At 43.7% G+C, this 23,365-nt stretch overlaps 1 protein-coding gene across 8 annotated transcripts in view; it reads right to left on the bottom strand.

Moving 5' to 3' along the window:
• The window catches only part of tex2 (testis expressed 2), a 30,645-nt gene extending 8,619 nt beyond the window's left edge, over window positions 1-22,026 (bottom strand). Inside the window, exons 1-6 of one of the 8 annotated variants that reach the window (XM_040051209.1) lie at window positions 21,843-22,026; window positions 20,205-20,293; window positions 3,589-5,329; window positions 2,521-2,721; window positions 1,034-1,397; window positions 123-418 (exon numbers count right to left, since the gene is read on the bottom strand). In XM_040051209.1, coding sequence (XP_039907143.1) covers window positions 123-418; window positions 1,034-1,397; window positions 2,521-2,721; window positions 3,589-5,307 — 2,580 coding nt within the window. In that variant the 5' untranslated portion in view covers window positions 5,308-5,329; window positions 20,205-20,293; window positions 21,843-22,026. The other 7 variants (XM_040051192.1, XM_040051175.1, XM_040051178.1 and 4 more) reach the window with 7 other exon arrangements.
• Window positions 22,027-23,365: the final 1,339 nt, after the last annotated feature.

The raw sequence follows: 23,365 nt of genomic DNA, 5'->3' as shown, positions 1-23,365 counted from the left end.
AGACTGATTTAGTTGATATTGTGGTTTAGACGTGCAGACCCCAGGGGGGGCTTTTGATAGATGCCCACTTTGGATGACAATCTTTTTCTATTCAGCCTGACATGCATCCATCTGTCTCCTACCTTTTTGGTAGTCTGGGGGCTGCTATCCGGGCTGTTCCCAGCGCTGTCAGTGGCAGTCGGGCTTCTAGGCGGCACCTGGGGACTCACGTATTTGGCCATGTAGACATTATAGTCCAACAGCATCCTCTGCTTCAAGCCTGCAGTAGAGCCACAGGAGAGAGCGGCGGTGGTCTCTCTGTGACGAGACTGAGACTGAGACAGCTCCTCCAGGCTTCCCCGGCTGCTGCTCCTGCTGTCAGCCTCCAGGCCTCCGACAGATTGAAAGCTGCTACTGCGACTGTGGGAGGGTAAGAAGGCTACAAATGGAAGGAAGGAAATGTGGGATGTGAAGGGGGTGTTTTGACACAATTATGCTAGAACACGGAACATTTTTAGTGATTCCAGATTTGTATACAATAATAATAAATGCTCAAAATTTAATTAGCCTTAGATAGCGGTCAGCTATTTTTGTATTCCTTTCTCACAGTAGACTGCAGCACTCTGAATTAGCATGCTGTACACTGCTTTCCAGTAATCCAGCCCTACCTTTACTACCTTTATCTCCTGACCCACACAATTTTGGCATTTCTCTTTGTATAAGGCCTCCTCCGCACAGGCTTACATCCCACTGTGGAAAGTGATGCTATAATACGCTGATGCTCTGTGCTTGTAATCCTGCTGACCCACCACACTCATCGGTTCACTTAGTTGAGGGGATTGGCAGTCCCTAAGCTGGGGCTTATGCACAGATCTGATTGCTGCGCAGTTGCCTACTTAATAGAACGGCTATTCTGACATCGAGGAATGGCGCGTGTCTGTGCAAATACAGGTGTGTAAAAGAAAGAAAGAAAGAAAGAAAGAACGAACATGGATAACAAATGCTTTACGTGTGTGTGTGTTTGCACCTTGATCTGGGAGAGTGTGAAGCTCACCATTCTTGCAGATGCTAGGCAGACTGCCACCTCTTCCCTCTGATTTCATTCGGGATGCTAGAAGAAATCTACGGAACCACTCTTCCTTTTCCCGACCCGTCCTCCCGAAAAGGTAGATAGTCAAATCCCCGCCTCCAAAGGTTGGTTTTTTGGGTTCCTCTGCTGACGCTGATCCTTCTGCCTTCTCACCCTTGTCCGTTTTCTCCACCTTCTCACTCTGAACAGTCGATTTTTCTTCCCCAGCTTCAGGCCTCTCTCCCTGGGCCTTGGACATGAAGTCATCCTGCTTGGCCAGCTCAATGCAAATGGGGTATTTCTTGTTCCAAACTCTCTTCCTAGCCAGGCTCTGAGGCATCAGGTATATCTGTGGGGTATAAAGACTGACTTCACTAAATCAATCTCATGAACACGAGTGATTTCTTTATTTCTTTATGTTTGGGCACAGAGATTATAAGAAACGAGGAAAGGAAAGTGTACATTTTATGCGGCAGATTGATACCTGAGGGTATGAGTGGAAACAAGGGGCATAAGTAAGAAAAAGTTTTCTGTTTATGTCGGCAAGATGCACATTGCACCAGAATCTCCGCCATAAGAACAGTTTCTGCTGTGGACAAGCAAAATGATGTCCCGTGGAACAATGCCCTACCTGTGTCAATCCATGTTCACTGATCACCACCTGCCACTGTATTTCTTTTCTGATTTAATTTATCCTACTTTTTTTTTCATGTATTTAGTGCTATTATTACACAGATTGCACTGGCACCATTTCCTATTGAACCTGCTCAATTTGGAAACCCCTTCTGTTCTGATTGATCTTCTTCTGGAAAGGTCCATGTTTTGTTTTTGTTCTGCTATAGGCCAACAATTCTCTAATACATACAGCAGCACTTCATTCATCCCTGTGGTTGTAATGGGATTGAGCGGTATTGGATCTCAGATTACTCAAAACAATAACACCATGACCAGAAATTGGACCTTCAGGGATGCTTTTCCTGTACGAGTGTCTGAATAAACTACACACTAAGTATCTACAATAATAACTGAGAAAGGGCACTTTAGGAAACCAGAGAAGAAGAGTAGGTTAAGGGTACATGATGAAACCTTTTGCTCTGTGATACACTGACATGAGAAATGTCAGCTGTGCCTTGAGATATGCAAAACTGTTGAATCAGCGCGCTAGTACACAAGATACACAACTGTGTATATAAGGTCAGTGACCTGTGATATTCACTCTACGTTTACACACAGTCTACGAGTCACAAGCTGTGATTGTCACTGAGCATGACCTATTAGCGAGCATGCAGTCGGGCAAAGGCAAATGTGACGGGACGTGTGCTCGATGTCACTAAATGTTAAGCTTATCATCAGGCACAGTAATACACTGAGGAGACGCACACACACTTAACACATTAATTTCCCCCTCGTCTTTGAGTGGTGTTAGCAAAAATCTCTTTCCATGACCAAAAGGTTTGTTTAAGCCACCGCACCTTACTGTCAGTCAGGTCGTAGATCTTCTGGCTGATGTAAGTGACGTCAGGTTTAGGCTCATTGTGTGTGGCACGGCGGGAGATGTTCCGGTTGGGCTTGGACAGACGCAGGACGGAGCCCTCTAGACGGACGTAAACGGAGTGGGTCAGGGTGGCGTGGTACGTCTCCGGGTCATAGCTGTGGATCTCATTCATCCAGCCCTGCGAGAGAGAAGCAGAAGACTTTTCAGCTACAATGAAGTAAAACTCGAGTCACCTCTCAAGACTTTTGCACAGTCTTTTATACACACATCAGATTTTCAGTTTAAAACCAGAGAATTAATTTGCTCAAATTAACTAAGTAACCTCCTGAGATAAAAAATGAAACCATCATTAAAGTGCCAAAAAACGCAGTTTATTGAATCTCCACTATGTATCACATACCATTGATTTAAAAAGACATTCTTGCTTAAAATTTATGCAACACAGCAAAAGATAAAGTGGGGCATCTGAGACTTTGTGTATTCCCAAAGAAAGACAAGTATGAAGAAAAAGACAAAGCTTGTTGGACCGCTTCCCCACACTTGTGTGCCCGAGGGGCCGTCGTTCATTTGCCTGTATCATGTTCTGCAGAGCTCCTCTTTTTGGAACAGCTGTGGCCTCTAGCCATCAGGCTATCCTGTGCAACAGCTTGGTACCCACTAAGGCACACACACACATACACATGCTTGCATAACTCTGTCAAATTACTAAAGATTTCTCTTCTGATTTTCTGAGGTTACTCGAGAATATAGAGCAAACGGTGGTGCTGTCATTAAAATGTTTCGCTTAAAGAAAAACTGGAGCCATCACTGGAGAAGAAGTGCAACACAACCTCGTGATTCCCCAACAGGCTGCACAGATTGAATTCTCATCCAAACTCCTACCTTTTTGTTCCCGAAGGGCACTGTGTTAACAAAGGCAATTCAACTGAAATAACAGAGTAGAAACATATAGTGTTCTTCAGAGTAAGGACAAACTGAACATAGGCACCACACTTGGGAAAACTAATCACAAGTTTACTTTTGAAGTCACATGTTTTGCCTTTACCTTGAATATCCATGGTTCCTTAATATCCAGCTGGGCCACATTCCATTGCTCTATCCTTCGCCTCCTTTTTCTGCTCGCTGATGAGGAGGGCTGAGGGGATGACAGCCAAAGCACGAGCAACGCCAACGCGAACCCCGCTATTATCCCGTGCACTACTGAGCATACACAGGGTGGCACAGGAAGCACCAAATACCAATACACCAACTGTGTTAAAATAATGAGACCAGTCACGGGTAAGGTCTCGGCCTCCTCTTCGGCTCTCTCGTCCTCTGGATCGAGCTCACTACACAAACCAGTGCTACCAGTATGGGGTTGCCGGGACCCAGAACGATCACCGTCCGGTGTCTCTGTGTCAGTACATAACTCAAAGTCTTCGCTGTACAGCTCACAGAAGTCCTCGTCTTCCTGTCGAGCTACCAGGGCTGACATCGAACAGCGGCCCAGAGTGAGAGAGGGAGATTTGTGGAGGGCAGAAGATGAGGCCTGGGTGAGGGCTGGCGCGAGTGATGGGAAAGAGAAAAAACCTGACTCTGGGCCCTTAGCTGTGGGGGTTTCTTCCTCGTCTTCTCCTTCTGCCCCTTCCTCCTCTTTGATGCTGTAGTTGTTGCCACCTTCTCCGTGTCCATTTACCGCTGTTACTCCGCTGAGCTCCGACGCGCTGGAGGACAGCGATTTGGCACGATAAGCAGCACTTCCAGCAGACCCCGTACCAGACTCATCCCCCATTATCTTACTAAAAAGCTGCAGAGGGTCTGACATCACTTCCGATAGCCGCCGCTTGGTATCCTCTATCTTGGCCTCCACCTCTTGGACTTTGAAGAAGGACCTACCATCTGGAGACATGATGGGGGAGGAGGGGGCTGTTTTAGAGTCTCCACCTGCTTGAGTGACGATGACGGGACTGGAGGATAAACGGGGTTGGGAGAACTGTTTGAAGAGTTGCATGTTGCGAGGTGGAGGCCGATGGGATGGCTGTATTTGCTGATGCTGAAGAGGCCCTTCCGAATGGTCAGCCTTGGAAGCGTCCGTGGACAGAGACTTAACAAAAGACTTCATTAAGTGTCGATGACGTGCGTGGGTTGGTGCTACGGTGGAAAGTGAAGGGACGGTTTCTCGAGACTCAACGTCATTGGACAAAGACCTAACCAGACTAAGAAAAGGCTTGGAGGATGACAGTGCTGCAGACTTGCATGGTGAAGAGGAGCTGGAGCTTGCGGGCGAGGGATTGACCGGGAGCCGTTCAGACGGCCAGGAGGAGCTGGCAGGAGGATTGGAGGAGAGGGTGGATGTGGGATTAATAGTCAAGGCAGGAGAGTGTGTGTGTGGCTGAGGGTCTGAGGGCTGCACAGATAAGGTGGTAGATAAAACTGGGAGAACAGCAGGTCCCGAGGGAGTGTCTGCACCAGCAGATTCAAACAGCAGTTCCTCTTTTGCTTCCAAGCCTGTAGCAACGCACCGGTCATCAGCTGCTGAAGCTGGACCTTGAAGCCCCCCTGTACCATCGAGGACAGACTTGTCTTTAACAGATCCAGCGGGTATCCCAAAGAGCTCCTCTTCCTCATCGTCTTCCTCTTTCCCCAGAGCAGAGAAGTGTATGGTGATGGTGTCACGAGAGTGGGAACGCTGGACCTGCAGCTTGGGTCCAGGGGTGTGACGAGGGGGCGGAGTGGCAGCATGCTGGCCACTTCCCCTGCTGCTGCCGCCCTGACTGCTCATCATCACCCTGCACAGGGCTCACGGCCTGGGGGGAAAAACAAAACAAAACACAGAGACAGTGGGAACACGTGGTTAATAAAAAACAATGAAGCAATAGTGCATCAGTGCAGGGGGGAGGGAGGCTGTAGTGTTTGTAGTACAAATTGGCAATTCGATTTAATCAGTGATTTCAAACCAGACGTATAAGTACCCTGAGGGCCACTTCTGCAGTAGCCAGGGGATAGGTGGGAAGATGAGATCAACCAATGGGGGAAAAAATTACATTGCAATTTAATTACAGAATTGAGCAGGCCTGAACAAAATGGTCTGAGCGGAAAACTACTGGAAGTAGTCGATAAGCAGTAGAAAACTGACACCCATAGAGAACGACAGCCAAGTAGATAAAAGTATAAATTAAACTATTAAATTTGTTACCCAGCAGCACAAAATACATTAATGGCTAAACACTTCAAGATTTTTACTATGCATCATGAAATTATTGGTTGCTAACTGCCCTCAACTAATGGTAAGCTAAAGAAGTGTCTACCCAGTTAACCTGACTGAACACATTCCTGCACGAGGTGCTGTTGATGAAAGAGTTCTCGAGTTCATGTGACAACTGTAGAGACCCCCACGAGCTCTAAATGCATTCCTTGTACACACAGTACTTGAGACAGAAAAGAACAGCCTTGCAGCTTTCTGTTCACCCTAATGTTAGTGGACTGGACAGGTATGTCTATGTTCCCCAACCCATTAGCTCTCATTATGTAAGGTTGTAGCCGGAAGACCGAGTTGCTCTCAGGCCAAGCCTCTATCTCTCTCCTGCTCTGTCTTACAAGCACCCAGTCACTCATCCCACTATGGCAACATGATTAATGGGTTACTTCAGAGCTCACAAGTCTCAAGAAGAAGGGCCATCAACATTTCAGCTGTGTTTAACTCCACCCTCCAAAGGGGGAAGAATGCAGCGGGTTAAATACTGAAAAGAGGTGAAAATGAGAAGGAGCACTCCAAGAGCTCAAACCTCCCCCAAGCCAGCTCACTCTCTGGGCGGCTTTTCATGAGATTTCTTTTTAAACATTGAAGTTTGCAGTACAATAAAAATAAAGCATTACAGGTAAGCAAAGTTCAAACATGACATGATATTTGGATGCAAACTAAAACGTGATATTTAGAATCCACATATACCAGTATGACTTCCTGAATGTTGCCAATACAAACAAAGGCAGCAGCATTTTAAGATCAGTTTTAAAGATAAGAGATTTTATAAAGGGTTGACCTTATTTGACCTTAAAAAAGACAAACATTCACATGACAAGAAAAAAAAAAAAAACCCACTTTCCCTCACCAATCCAAAACAATATACGGGTCATAATGACACCACAAAGTGGCCGTTCAGCTGAAGCGATCACAGAAACAAGGCGTCTTTTGTGTAGTCGACACAGTGGAACCGCAGTCGTTCATCATGCAATGATTTCACTGAATGAGGCCTCGCGTCGTTATTGAGTTATTGTGCTTGTTTATTCTTCCTCATCCTTGGTTAGCATGATCAAACAGTCAGAGCACACATATGTGCAAACATGCTGTTTGTGCACACAAGACCATGCAGCCTCTTTGGTGTTGGGGCTTTCAGCTGGTTGATAAAAAAAAAAAAAAAAAGGTCTGTAATGGAAGAAGGAGGGATGGGAGAGGGACAACATAGCAGTAAGCTTGTGTGATTGTCTGCATTTCTGAGAAAGCCTCAGTGCCCCTTAGGGGCTCTCTGGTTGGCACTGTATCTCCAGAGATTGCATTTGCCGGGATGGAATAACAGAGCGTTTGACTTTCCCAGCCAGCCATTCACTTGGCTGAGCTACAATAGGTTTTGTGTGTGTCATTTTCAGTATATGCGTGTGTGCTGTTGGTTCTGCCATGGTAAGTGCTAGGGGCAGAGCAGATCGAATAAAAACCAACAAAAAAAATGACAGATACAGGGAAAAAAAAGAGCAACATAAAGAAGAAAGATGAAAGGCCACAGGGGGTCTGCAGAAGCAGCAGACGACCTTTCAGAGACAAGCTTTTGAAGCAGAATTTACTTAAAGACAGGAGGAGAGAGAAAACAGGGAGGACGAAAAAGATGAGGGGAAGTGGATGAGAATGAGAGGAGAGCATGGAGAGGAGACAAATTAAGTGGGGAGACAGAGTCATGGAGATGGGAGAGGTTGTTGTTGTCATCAGAGCCTGAAGGACGAATTAAAGCATTATGGAGGCTGACAAGGTGAGCAGGGAGCAACGTTTCCAAGTTTTCTCAGAGTCAGGTTTTAGCAAGGTGCAGCCAAAAGACAAAAAAATAAAAAAATAAAAATCGCACACTGAATCAATGCAAAACATAGCACGCTTGCACGCACCTACACATTTTAAGGTACTGTTCTCCTCTGTAGACGTAAGATTTGCTGTTAAGATGAGTGCTATTCAGGTTCACACCAACACTGTGTTTGCTGACACACCCACAGTTTCGGGTACTTCCTGTCATCAAAGCTCCACTGCCATTAAACGCCTTGCGTGTGTTTGTTTTAGCCACTACTGTGAGACGAGAGGAGACTGGCATGGAGACGAGACTCATCCAATTAATCAATGCAAGCATGGCCTCTCTAATCAGCTCAAGCCAGCCCTATGGAGACTTTAGAGAAAGGGAGGGAGGTTAAAAGCAGCAAGGTAACATAATGACATAAGAGGCTGAACAGGCTACAGGGCAACAAGCATGTCAGCACAGGGCACAGCGGCCCGCGTAAAAGGTGTTCAATGACGACTTCTACATAAAGCAATGTTTTTGTAATGTAGAGTCTGCTAATCAATATTATACACAAAAACATCCTTGTCCAATACCAACATCCTGCTTCAATTCAAAGTGCATCTACTCCACAGAAATTCTCTGCTATCCATTATTAGACACAGAAAGGGAACATGAGAAGTGGGCTGCTAAAGGAAAGGTGGGAATTTTAGTCAACACTGGATTTTTAGGGCCAGTACCAAGTTGTTGTTGTTTCCTAGTTAATCCCAACCTATTAAGTGCATCCCTGTAATTAAATAACAAGGTGACTGGCGGGTGTTCAGGACAGCCCGGCGTGACCTCGCCTAAAGTCTGCAAAGTTCATTTCCGCAAAGACATTTTACCTTTAGATAAACAAACAGAAAAGAAAAGAAATAAAAGCAGGCGTGCAGGACTGACGTGAGCCCACTGGGTGAAAAATGGTTGCGAGAGGAGAACAGAGAGGACATCAAAAGAAGAAGCGAGTCAGCGAAGGGACTGAAAGGGGAGGGCGACGGCGGGAAGATAAATCGAGTGAGACAGAGAGATCGGAGATGAACGCAGGGTGCAGGGCGGGGGAGGGGGATGATGGCGCAATTGATTGTCACTAACAACCGAGATACACAGAGGCCTCACTCACTAACGAGTGCACGCACACTCACACTCTGTGGACTTGTGATGCGCACAGTTGCCTGGATGAGTAGGGTGCAAGCAAACCGAGACAAAGGGGAGAATAGTCTGAGCAGCTAAAGCGAGCGGAGGGAGAGAAACAGAAAAAGACACAAAGGTCGAGGAGGCTTTGTCGCCGAGCACACGAGTCACACAAAAGCTCAGAGCAGGTAAACACACGACGCACCTTGTTTCATGCTCTGCTGCTCGCTCCTAGGAGAACGCAGGTCCCAGTCATCACGGGCACCCTGGCCCTATTACGCAAACTGTACTGGACTTTGTTTGCTTACATGCAGCATATTGCACAGAGGGCGAGTCAGAGCGTGTCAGCTGGGAAAGAATCCAAACATTTCCCACCGTGACCTAAATCAGAAGAGTCGAACGCAAATGAAGAGAGGTCATCACGATCATAGACCAACACGAAAGCCGGACTACGCCCGCTTTTATCAGCCAAGGAGTCCCTGACTTGACTCTCACAGTGAAGAAGCAACACAAGCAGTTCTTAAAATAGCTCTGCGAGGCAGTGGAGGTGTCGTCCCCCAGCACCAGACTGGCCGTTTACAGCGCACAGATGGGAGACTAAAAAGGATTTAAGCAGTATAATAGTATATTCAACAGACAAAGACAAGATTTAAAATCGCTACTAAATGACATGAACTTTTGTGACAATATTCCATATCTGGCATACAACAAGTAAGAAAGATTTATTAAGTGCTTTTCGTAGACAGGCAGTCACAAAGCGCTGTGCACAAAGGTTAAAATAAAGAAAACATCAAGTAATAAAATAGACAATATAAATAATGCAAATTCAAAAGTGTTGATTAACAGAAGGCCTGTTTAAATAATAAAGTTTTTAACTGCTTTTTACACAGAGTCAGCCAAACGTAGTTGTGGTGGTAGACTGTTCCACAGCCTTGGTGCCACCGACTGAAAGGCTGAAAAGGGAAGAAAATTTAGAAATAACAGAGTCATCAATAAAGCGCCTGCGCCTAAAAAAACCTTGGGGAAGAGACTCTGAGTTGACAGACACATTAAAAGAGACTGACTTATGGTCGCTAAAAACAACGTCATTTAAATTCATGTGGTCAAGGGAAATGCCATAAGTGAAGACCAAGTCCAGAGTATGCCCAGCAGTGTGAGTAGGGCCTGATACATGCTGAACAAAATTAAAAGAGTCCATGATGCTCAGGAACTCCTTAGTGGTACTATTTGATGAGTCTTCTGCATGAATGTTGAAGTCTCCAACAATGACGACCTTGCCCAGTTTAATAGTGGAAATTAAAAGTTCTTGCAAGTCTGCCAGAAAAGATGCAGCAGACCCAGGTGGACGATAAATTAAGATACCGTACATGGGCTGATCTCTTCCAATTTTTATCACGATCATCTCGAAAGAATTGTAACAGCTCGAAGAGATCATCTGGCATAAAAATGTCTTTTTTAAAAATTACAGCTGTTCCACCTCCTCGTCGAGATATCCGAGGTGCACAGAGAAACGAACAGTCTGCGGGACAAAGCTCTAAAAGATGTGAGACTTCATTCTCACGCTGCCACGTCTCAGAGATAAACATAAAATCAAGCGTCTCTGCACAGAACAAGTCATTTAAAATATAAGACTTGTTGGCAATTGAGCGGGCATTAATCAACATCACCTCTGTAAAGATCTGCGATCATGTCTTGTAGTTCCTGCAGTGTTGGCTTATCGTGAGCTGGTTACTTACCAAGAACATGACTTTTTTTTGTTCTTTTTCGAAGTGTTTCGAATGGCTCTTTTAAGGATGCAAATAAGGAATTAGACTTTTAAATGTATGCTAATTTCACAGGTTTTAAAAACAGAAATCTGAATAATGGCTGAAGCAAGATTCAGAATTCGTGCTTCGATTTGTCAACATTAGAGTTTTTTTTTTAGAGGGGATTATATCTGCATTTATTATTCAGAAAAATTCCAAATTATTGTCAGCAGCCGGGAAAAAAATCCATTTTTGATATGCAAACAAACCTTTCGGTAAATCTGTAAAGTAAATGACGGCAAATTTATTTCGGGCTCGGTGTGTGAAAAAAAGAGAGAAAATGGGTTTTAATGTGTTCTTCACATTTTGTATTTTGCATTGCAAGTTTTCTCAAATGTATTCTTTAAATATGTGTTAACCAAACTCTTATTTGCATATGCATTCATCAGCCTCTCTGTTAAAGTGTTTGCTGATGCAAATATGTAATCAGCCCATCACATGTCAGCAGCTCAACACATTTAAGAATACAGACATGGTCTAGACCTTTAGCTTTAGTTCAAACATCAGAATGGGGAAGAAAGGCTATTTAAGTCACCTGGTATGATTGGTGGTGCCATATAGGCTGGAATATTTCAGCAACAGCTGATCTGCTGGGATTTCCCAAGAGATATGCAGAGAATGGTCAGAAAAGTATGCAGCGAGTGGCTGTTCTCTGTGTGGATCATGTCAGAGTTTAGAGGAGAATGACCAGATGGTTTCAGTCTGATAGGAAAGAAACTGTAACTCAAGCAGCCACTTGTTACAACCAAGGTATGCAGATGGGCATCTCTGAATGCACACATTAAACCTTGAAACAGATGAGCGATAGCAGCAGAAGACCACACAAGGTACAACTCCTGTCCACTAAGAACAGGAAACAGGGCTGCAGTTCACACAGGCTCAACATAATTGGAGAAAAAGACGATTGGAAAAATATTGTCTGGTCTGATGAAACTCAATTTCTGCTGCAATAGTTGGATGGCAAGGTCAGAATTTGGTGCAAATAATATGACAGCACTGGTCCATTCTACCTGGTATCAATGGTTCAGGGTGCTGGTGGTGTAATGGCGTACACAGAAAATATCAACACAAAAGCCTCCCTGAGTTGCTGACCATGTCCATCCCTTTATGACTCTAGTGTATCCATTTTCTGATCTGATTCCAGCAGCTCGGATTCTACAAAGCTCAAATCAACTTAAGCAGTCACCAGATCTCAATACAACCTTTGGGATCAGGGGTGCACATAAGTGGTCCGCGGTTGCGCATTCGCTGTCAAAATAAAAGACGCGCACCAGATAAGAAGTTGCAACGCGCGTTTGCTTCCATAATATTTTCTGGAGGAGGACAGACATTTGTTTAGAACTCTTAAAGATGTAGAAGAAGCTCCTTTAAGCAATTACTTTGGTGTTCCTCCACCTCCAAAGAAATGTCAGAAGGAGTCCGAACCGCAAAAGATGCGCTTATTCTCGGAGAAGTGATTGCAGGAGGTGAGCTGGCTTCAAACAAATGATGAACGCACAGAGGTGTGGTGCAGAATATGCCGTAAAAATCCCACTCTAGCGGACCAAAACAGTGCCTTTTATATGGACGCAAACACGCGTTGCAACTTCTTATCTGGTGCGCGTCTTTTATTTTGACAGCGAATGCGCACCTGCAGACCACTTATGTGCACCCCTGTTTGGGATGTGGCAGAACAGTAGAGTCACATTGTGGATGTGCAGCTGACAAATCTGCAGCAACTGTATGATGTTCTCATGTCAAAATGGACCAAAATCTCACATGAACGTTTCTAGCACCTTGTAAAATCTACGAATTTATGGAAAAAAGGGGGTCCAGCCCAGTACTAGCAAAGTGTAACGGTAAATGTATGTCAACAGACAAGAGACAGTATTTTAAAATAAACACATTTTTGAACATTTTCTTTGCAAAAGTCTAAAATAAGACACGTTATGCAAGTTAAATAGCCCCCAAATGCAAAAGCGAAACGTCCTTTTGATACTGTACCCCCCACTTTTGCATCACACCTTTGTAATGTTAAACCTGAGTGTGGACATGGACATAATGGACATGTTACATTCAGTTTTACTGACTATTTTTGGGCATTCACATCAGCAGTGATCACCACTGCCTGTCTCACACTCAGCCTGTTAGACCAGCACGTTTGCACAACAACAACACTTGCTGTGTAACATTCTCATATAAAACACACAAGCACACAGAGCTTAACACAGTCCACCTCCAGGGTCTGACAGTACACGAGCTGGTAGTTTGATGAGCTCCAGTTGAGCTCAGAGGAAACACTGAGGAGCGGTTTGATGGTGAGCTGAATCATGCAGCTCTCTCTTAAAGAAAGACGTAAAACAACAATAAAATAAAAGCCAAGCCAGATAAAGGGCACACGCTCAACTGAGCTGGATCAAACCAGTTTTCTTCACCTCTCCCTCTCGTCCTCTGTCTCTCTAACCCAGAATGCACCATCGACACGTCAAACATCCAACCTCGCCGTGCGGCAGATGATCGGGTGGTTGCCATGCCAACCGAGAAGCTTTCATCTTGCTCTGCACTCGTGTCTGCATCCTTTTGTTAGGGAGGGCAGCTTCTTCTCGCTCTGTAATCGTGCTCTCTGAGGAGTGTGTGGTGTGGAGGGTTTGTTAGCACAAAGCTGTCAGCGAACTGTGTTCAGTGTGTGTGTGCGCGTGTGTAGGATGTGTGGGTACAAAGCCACAGAACAAGAAAAAGAAACGGCAAAACCCAGATCTCAGATGTAAAACTTCTGAGATATGTGAAAAAGAGAATGTGATGCACATCAATTGGTCATTTTGGGGATTGTGTTGTCTACGATGCGAATGTCCCCGATCAATTAATAAACTCTGATTATGGTTGTCAACATCAATAAACTTTCTCCTGACAACTTAAGCCAACTTGAATGTTCTCTTTGAGTGTTGAGATGAACATGTGCCTGTTACCAACATTACAAGCAGCTGATTTGTTCAAATAGCTGGTTTGACACTTCGCTTCGATAAAGAACAGATTTGGGATAGATATCCAAATCTGGCAGCGTCTTACCCAATTTGACAGATCAAAAGGCAAACGAACGTGCAATCCTGACTGAACGCACACAAACATGCAGGCATCCAATACAAACATATTAAGTTATTTATAATCCATGTAAAAGCTGCTTGATGACCCGAAAACAGCTGGAGGATTTGGCATTAGTCATAATCCATCCAATTACACGATGAATGGAGAAACGGAGGGAATAGGGGGAGACGTGAGGGGCAGAAAAAAAAGACAGAAAAATGTGTGTCTCTGTGGATAAAGCTGACTGTCACAAATAAGTCGTCTATATTGCTGAAACATTAAACAATAGTGCTGCTGTTTGTGGCTGAGAGCAGTAGATACAGTGCCAGTTTTTGTTAGGTTTCACACATTTAGTAACTGAAAGTCACACAAGGAAATTAGATTTGAAAAAAAGTAGGACAGAAATAGACACTAATATTACAGCCTTCAGGTTGCACACCTTCCACCAACGATTCATACTGCAGTATGAATCGTCTGTCAGACTTATATAATATATTGTAGGTAGCAAACACTTCCCAACTTACTAAAGTATCAGATCAAAAGTGAAATGTGTTCCTGAGTGCTAAAATGTCACAGTGATTTTTGACAAAGTATAAAATGTACATCCATTTTCTTAACTGCTTATTCAGTTCAGGGTCACAGGGGAGTTGAAGCCAATCCCCGGCGTCTTAGGCCAAGAAGCAGGGTACATCCTGGACAGGCACAACCATTCATGTTCAGCTTCGCTCTTCATCTTTCTTATTGGTAGTCTCTTCAGTTGGTCACCTTGAAGCTGACAAAAATTAAGAGCTGCGTCTACACCGGAGTCTAAGGAGCTTGAAACCAAGCCCCACTCAGGTCACAAGAATCATAATGTGAGTGGGCGTTAAGGGAGGTGATTTGTGCTGATTTGGTTACCAGAGACCACAGAGAGTCAGTAACATTTGACAACTTCAACAAGCAAACAGATGATTGACATGTGATAAGATGGCAAATAGATTAAAAAGTTACCTAGGCAAAGGTTTCCTGGAATTTCTGCTCACAACCGACCATTGGCGATAAAGCAATGCAAACAAGAGAATTGCTTCATGTGTGAACGTCCCACATTGGGCGACAAGTGAAAGTGCAGCTGGCAATTAGTGGGCCACCCTGTCTCTTAACCTTAAAGTTAAGAAATGTTTCATTTGGGGACCTGCCCACTGGTTGTTGCTTGAAATCCCCAAATGTCACTGACTTTCTACAGTTTCTAGCTACCACATAAGTATGTATTTTTTCCCTATGTGGACACTTGAGTCCAAGTAACTACTTGTCCTAACTTGATGTGCCAGGACCAATATGGAAAGTTGAGCATGCTCTTTTTGATATGCTAGGCAGGAATTCAGAAAACACATCCATTCAATCTAATATTTTACCCAATTAATGTAGAGCTATCCACCCACTTAATGCTATCTGCTGACTGGGAATCATTGGAGGGGCACCACACATCACATTTACCTTCACTCACTATACAGCCATTAATGATTTAAGCTTAGATAATACTCCACTGTGGACATGGACAGCTGGAAACCTGACTGCCGAGTGCTCATCCTGTTATTTTTCTTTTTACCTCCACTTGAAGTCCACTGCCTGGGGCACAGGCATAGTTGCACTGTAATGTAAATTCTCTGTGGACTAGTCTACGTGGTCCCAAAAAACAGGCAGGCACACGGACGTCTGTACGGATCCTTACGCTAACCATCTGATGATGAAATCTGAGTGAACCCTAGTGGACGTGGGAAATGTAATTCCTGCTTAAGCTTACCTTGATTAGTGGACATTTGCCGTTTGCTATTAGCTGAGCAGCAAAACAAATTTAAGCAATAACATTTGCAAACTTAATGGTTGCAGCTTTTGTCTAAAAATACAGAAACTAGCCAATGCACAGGCCTAACAGGCCTTCAGCCTGGCAAAAAAAAAAAATGGCACCACATGGATTTAACTAAACAAGCAGGTATGAGTCTTCCATTGCAAATGAATGACCAAGTTTTTCCATCAATGGATTTTTTCCCCATTCCCTGCAGACACATAATTGGCCACCACAGAGTACAGACCTCAATCCCATTATGAATCTTTGGGGATGTGCAGAGGAATAGGCAGCAGTCTGAGTCTCCAATCATCAACTCAAGATCTTGGTGAAAAATTAATCTAAACCTGGGCAGATTTAAATGGTGAGGCAAAAGCCTATTGAAATGATGTAATGGAAAACCTTAAGCAGGCAGGACCATAGCTGTGTAACCTTGCTGGCCAGTAGGAAGGTTGTTATTGGTCAGAACTAGCTTGGCTCAGCTACAAGCGCATAGCTTGAAGCCTGGCAAGGCTTGTGATCGTGATCTCCCAAATCCATTGTTCCTTTAAGATATTTCTGTAATATTCTGTTCACAGGGACAGGACAAACTGCTAGCATTAAAGAGGCCTAAATGTAGGGAAGCAACCTAGATTTTGAATTTCTATTCATGGATTGCTCCTTAAAGTTGCTGCAAGCCTTCAGGGCATTTAGAAGAACTATTTAAATTACATTCACATCTATGTTTTTATTCAATATTTACCAAGTAGACTCACAGTATCAACACAGCCTGCAAAACCAACATCATTAAACGATTCCAGCCCAATAAACAGCTCGAAATATCTAATCTCCTTTCTTTGCGGCTCATTTTTGACAGTGAAGTGGCGCACAATAGAGGCTTCGACACAAGGGCTCATTAGCATATTAATGACATAAAATAACAGGGGGCGGTTTTCAAACAATGGTTCTTCGTGTTGAAATGTGCCATTTTTTCCCCCCTATATCTAGCTTGTTGAGCGTGTGATCAGACACACACTCAACAATAGTGGCGGTAATGAGAGCCTGCAATACCCTCATGAGTTGTCAGCAGCTGAAAAGCTCCATTTCTCATTCTTAAGTAGGACACCCACAATTCAGCCATTACATTGTGCTGTCACAGGCAGTTTAAAATCAGGCTTGACACGAGAAATCTCTCAAAAATCCACCTTTAATAAGTTGAGCCATGTTCTGCGAAGATTGCGTGAAAGAAAAACCAGACCACTGCAGATACGATCATGTTATAACTTCATGCGGAAATGACAAAGTGCTTTTAGCAAACTGTCATTAGACAGTATTTGTTGGGGATTATTTTCAGCCCCGGATTAATACACATTTGGTGATGTGAAGTGAGTATTTAAAGTTAAGCGGGGTTGAGTCAAAGCAAGCTACAATGCCCGTGTTCACAGTAATGAAGGAACAGATTACAGCCTCCTCGTTTTTGAACCATGAATGAATGGTGTATATAAAAAATATGGAACATCACCGGGACGGTCCTTAGCTCATGACATGCCATGTCAAACATAAGTTACAAACTCATGTTTCAAGCAGGTCATGAACAATTAACAGTTACGGGTAAAGTCCAGGTGTATATGTGAGACCCTACACTTTAAAACTGCACTGCAATTTCCAGGCCGGACATATACAGGGCTTTCATGCCGAGCGCAGTGTGGCAATATCAAGTGTGTTTTCCGTGTGGTAAAATCTCTCTGTGTGATCAAACCAACACAGACTTCCTCCTTTCTCTCTAAATCGAACTTCCTGTTTGTCAAGATAGTTAAGACAAGAGGAAAGCACCATCCATTACTCTCGCTCTTGTTTAGTGCAAAGAGAAATTCATGCATCTTCGCCAGAGTGAATTATTTTTCCAGCTGCAGTAAATCATTGTGTAGCCCAGTATGTTGCTTTGTCAGTGAGTGCTTTTATAAACTTGTAATTTATATAAATAAAGAGAGAGGAAGGAAGACAGAAAGTTTTACAGTCAGTTGATGACAGTTTAATTTTAAATTAGTCCACAAGATTTCGTAAGGAAACGCAAATTTCTGTAGAACTTATCAGTTGCTAATTTGCATTTTCTTCTCCACATGTCAAACCACAGAGGTGCATTTGAAGTGAGGAAATTTAACATTTGAATATTACTTGAAAAATAATTGTGAACTATTTTGGAACCTGGCTGCAGGAATTTGATCGCACTCTGTTGCAATCAAGTCGCGCTGGGGACAGTTTTGGCTCATTTGACTGCATATATTGCTAAAAACACTGCTCACACTGCAGTAAACAGTTGGTGCTGAGAAATGACTATACATACAAACACTTTGCAGAGGCATGACTTTTACATAACCTGACGTTTCCAACCCCACCACTCATCTGCTTACACTGCAGAGTGAGAATCATATAGCTTACTGTTGTTCCCTGCAAACATTACATGATCTTCACTGTGAAACATTAATGTCTTCCCCGAATATGGTAAATGTTTATCATTAGGTGAAACAAAAGAGGAACAATGACATAAAGATTAAAAAAGGATTGTGTCAGGAAGGAGCAATTCAGACATTTTGTTAAAACGAACAGCTATAAATACATATGTTTGCTCTAGAAGACACACTTTACATGCCCAAGCTGCAGGAGGCACACACACAGAGGTCATTAAAGAGGAAGCCAATAATGAATACTAGTTTGTGGGAGTCTTTTCTCTGAGATCACTAAATGCCTGCAACAATATGGTTACCTTGAGTAGCAGGGTCCATATGAGTGTCCCCAAGTTCAAATGAGCATCAGGATCGTGGAGACCGGTGATTTAAATGACTTTGAATATCACATGGTTCTCTGTGCCAAACAGGCTAGTCTGAGAATTTCAGAAACGGCTGATCTGGTGAGATTTTCCCACACAACCATCTCAAGGGTTTGCAGAGAGTGATGCTTTGAGCTGAAGGAAGGCAACAGCAAACAAGGTATGCAGAAGAGCATCTCTGAATACACTACACGTTAAACCTTGAAGCAGATGGGCTACACCAACAACTGCCACACCTGTGAGTTAAGAACAGGAAACAGACGCTACAATTCACACAGGCTCACCACTTGGTCAATAGAAGAGTGGAAAACACTGCTGCAACACTCAGTGTAAACTACATTAAAACTCTGATCGACCGCGCTTTGTATCCATGCTTCAGGTGGTGGTGGTGTAATGGTGTGGGGGATATTTTCTTGCCATGCTTCTAGCCTGTTCACCAGCAGCTGCGTGACGCTGTCATGTCAATATGGACCAAAATATCTCAGAGGAACGTTTCCAGCACCTTTTTGAATCTACATCATGATGAATGATGCCAGGTCAGAAGACAAAACAGGGTTCAGCCTTGTAGTAGCATGGTGCACCTAACAAAATTGAATGCATATTTTATTTTTAGCAAAACCTTAATTTCAAAGATCGTATTTAAAATAACCATAACTGTAGCCTTACGGTCTGCATAAATGCTTCCCCATCACAACACAGCATGTAGGACACAACCTCTCTCGTCATTAAAGTAACTGCTGCCACAAAGTTAACAACACACCACGGTCTAAAATATCAATAAATGCTACAACATAAAGGCCTCTGATCAAAGCTATATGAAGAATGTTTTTAGTCTAGCAGCCAATCAAGAGCAGTTAAAACCAAATTAATGCCTGTGAGTCTCTTACACCGTCATCAGGAACGTTTGTTAGAGTTGCACTGCCCATTATCGTATATGCTTTCAGCCTGCACCTGCTTGGTAAACAAAACAGGGAGATGAAAGTGAAAGAGCTATAAGGCACATTAGTATGACACCAGCTATAAAATGGTCAAAGTGGGAAGTTAAGGCTAACAAAGACAACTTTACTTCCCAAAACTTGCCAGAATGCACTGACATTATACCTGAATAGACAAACTGCTTCTCATAGGTACTGTAACATAAATACATAGTAAACCACACTGGCTTTGTCTATAACCTTCCTCTTATTATTCCCATAGAGCATGCATATTCCATTGTTTTCATATTTCTTTATTTCTCACTGATCGTACTCTTTCCCCAGGACGCAGAAAGTACAACAACACAATAAACGTGCAGACGACTGTTCTTTTGAACAGTACAGGATACATCCATAAGTGTTAACAGGACTAACACATCACGCACGCTGACCCCTGTCAGAGGGGTCAACTGCTGACTCAGAGACAGCTTGTCAGACGGCCTGGAGCTGAATTTATTTTAAGTTTAAACTAAAGGTAAACTGCAGCTGAACCATGAAAGTTCACGGCCTGCAGCGAGCAAACATGTAAACATAGAAACACAGCAGACCCGTCCAATTGCATCCAATTCTTCGGCCTCACAGAGCTGGGAAAACCTGTTTTTAGCTCATATTGTAGTAAAAAACAACAGCTTATTGAGATGGTTCAGCTGCCCCTGTTTGCTTCCACCCCCAAAGCAATTTGTCTAATTAAGCCTATGAAAAGTTATTAACCCCTGTCATGCAGAAAAACACGTCACAGATGTTTGTGTCCTAAACACAGAGTGTGTGCATGTATAAAATGTACACAAGTGAAATTCCACGTATGCTTTCAAACAGGGAAATGTGCTTTTACGCTAATGAGATACATGTTTGGTACTGAGTAATAGAAGTCGAGATGAAGGAGACAATTAAGGAGAAGAAAAGTGAGGCAGGGAGCAGCGCTCAAGGCCATGGATCAATTTGAACGCAACCAACTCACAGATATACACAAACACACACACACACACAAGGTCAAAGAAGGGAGGGGGTGTCTTACCTTGAGATTTTAGAGGCATTCAATCTTCTCTCGGATCACAATCTGCTCGGACACACACAGCACAGCCATGGATCACGATGCTGACGTACCTGGGAAAACAGTGGAAAAGGACTGTCAGGTTCAAATGTGTCCATCAGTCCCTCATCGGTCTCTTTCCTGGAAGACTGTACACACTTTTAATAAGTCAACCTCCAGCTCATAAGGAACTGGTTCAGATGTGGACACTGGACACAGACCGCACCCCCCACAAAGAAAAGCAGTGTCATTACAGACCTGCTATGATCCATTCCTGACATAAAGCTGTCCTAAAGTTACACAATGATCAAAGCCCGAGAGATCTACTGCTGTGTGTGGATCTGATGCTGTGGCCTGATCTAAAAGCAGAGCCCAGAGTGAGAGAAGCTACCCATGCAGACCTGTGCAGCTCACAGCAGGCTTCATGGATAACGAGCCTCAGCTGATGCATCTGTCACCTGCCAGCAGACACAGCCACTTCCTATAAACCCGTCTCATCTACTAGCTGCGACTTACAACATGGTCCAACCACTGAGACATCGCCACAGTTCTCAATGTGCTCTGATAAAACTGAAGCATCCTGAGAGCTGTAGAAAGTGTGGCTGCTCTATAAAGAAATCAACATTTTTTTTTCCTCCTTTAACATACCAGGAATATTTATAAGGTACGGCACCTACAGCTCCATCCGTCCCTTTGTCCTCCGCACGTCTCGGCTTCAGCTCTGCGCTGGTTTATGTCTGACTGTAACGCATCCATGGGCCGAACAGGTGATACCGAGAGCGAAGTGACAAGAAGACAAACCCCAAACGCACCTTTAATCACACCGTGGGCATCGCATCATCATCCCCAGGCCACTGGCTCGCCCTGCATCCAGGCTTTGAAGCTGCGTAACGCGATGCGAGTCCCTGCGTGGAGCGCTTTTATCTGCAGCCCGGAGCCTGCGGAGGGACGGGGCACGGCGGGGATGGCTGCCGAAGGCTGGCTGGCTGGCTGGCTGGCCTGAGAACCCAGCCGGAGTCCGAGCACACAGACAGCGCCACAGCGATCAAACCTGGCTCCCTGTGCACGAGTGCACCAGCTCCGGGCTTGTACTGATTTTCGTGAATGGCCGATACTTTGCGCCACACCCCCCTCCTTCCTCACCATTTACATGATATTTACACCCAAATCAGGACCCGATCGTCGGCACACTGGTGATTCATATTTTATAGTGATGCAGCAGGAGAGTGCGAGTTGCGTCACGGCGTTGCAGTATGCCCACAAGACGCGGATTTCCCTCCGCAAACAGCATCAAGTCTCTCTCTGATAAAGAGCTGCCTACAGCTGAGAACCTGATCAGATGATGAAAGCATGAGGGCTCCAAAACGGTTAAAAAAACCCAGCTTTATCCCCTCATAGACGCCATGTTTTTTTTTGTTTGTTTGTTTTTTACATTAACCAGCAAGTTAAAAAACAAACAAACAAACAAAAAAAACAACAAAAAAACAAAACAAAACCCCAGAGAGCTCAGCCTACCCCTGGATCAAGTCCACTACGTGTACAGCATTTCTGGCACTGAGGAGATCCGTCTAAATTTGGGTTCCTTTAATCTGATTATATTAGCTTGAATAGGCTGCCACCTACTGGATTGATGTGATTATATCAAGAGAAACCGTCCACGTGCGTCCTTTTTTGGATTTTTGCCCAGCCGGTTCATCTTTCATCTGATATAACCCGCACACTAAAATCGACTGATCTTCCGGTTACACTGCAGTAAGTTTGTTGCATATATCTGTGGTTGGATCAGAAGTGAGTCCCAGCAGCAACCTTCCTTCTGTCGGTGGAGGGGGCCATCTAGTGGACATCAATGCTAACGCTGGGCCGCAGAAAAGCATTGATTGCGTTCAAAATTCCATAAATCAACTCAAATCCCAAATAAACGATGCAGTGTTGTAAAGCCAGTCTCTCTTATCACAGTTTGCTGATTAAAGTGGAGGCCCTGGGGGAGGACCTGGACGACATCTTAAGGTAGTTTAGATTATTTTTTTTAATTTTTTTAAAAGCACTTTGTAAGTGTAAGAAAATTTAAAAGAATGCCCCGTTTGAGTTTCTTAGTTCATGACTTGTGGTTATGGTGGTGTTGTTTCTTGTTGCTGTAAATGTGTTCCAGTCCTTCATTAGAGAAGCAGCTTTCCAGAAGACACCACATACAGTACTGTGCAGAAGTCTTGAGCCACATCCGCTTTCTTTACAGACTTTTTTGTGGTTTTGAAAGTGGTTCTGAGCAAAGGTTCTCCAAACGATCTGAAAGTGAAAGGTTTTTTCCCCTCCTCTTTGGACATTAGCTTTTTTTTAAAAAAAAAAGAAAAAGAAAAGAAATCATTTTCAGTCCGGTACTTATACCTGACCATTTTGTTAAGCCAACTACCACCTATGAAGCATTCAAGGATAAAAAGTCACCTAAATTGAGACAAACTAGTGTTTAAATATACATAACAGACTTAGCAATGGAGCAACTTTAAACTGTATCTTTACACACTTTGTTACAGGCACCCTGTCAGAAAATGCATCATTTGTTCCCACTTCTTTAGTTGAATCAACTAAAAATGCTCAAGACATCTCCTTAAAGGATTGGGAAAACTGGAGAAGTGGGGGATAAAAGAAAAGGCAGAGCTAAAAATAATAAACTTAAAGACTGTCTACAGCAGATGAACAGAATCTGAAAGTCAGCAAAGACCTTCAGATATTTAGATACTCAGATACCTGAGAGATGTATCTGGGCCTTCAGCTGATCCATCTACTGTTCACTGAAGCCTCGTCAGAAAAGGTCTGAGTGGACAGATAAGAAGCCATTCTTAAGGAAGGGAAACAGGGTGAAAAGGCTGAAGGATGCCAAATTAGACAAGAACTAGACTAAAAATCAGTGGAAACAGGTCTTATGGACTGATTAATCCAAATTTGAAATTTCTCACCACAGCAAGAGTCAACCGGTATCTTTTAAATACAGTGGAACTGCAATTCAGCCATTGGTGTTGAAGATTTTGTCAAAATTGATGGAATATCGAATGCAGAAATGTACCACCAGACTTTGATCCACCATGCAATACCACCTGGAAAGCATTTGATTGCCAGCTGCTGTTTTTGTTTTCAGCACAACAACAATCCTA

Source organism: Simochromis diagramma, unplaced genomic scaffold, assembly GCF_900408965.1.
Source record: "Simochromis diagramma unplaced genomic scaffold, fSimDia1.1 OVJJ01000321.1, whole genome shotgun sequence".
Lineage (NCBI taxonomy): Eukaryota > Metazoa > Chordata > Actinopteri > Cichliformes > Cichlidae > Simochromis > Simochromis diagramma.
This window is presented reverse-complemented; position numbering and strand designations above follow the sequence as displayed.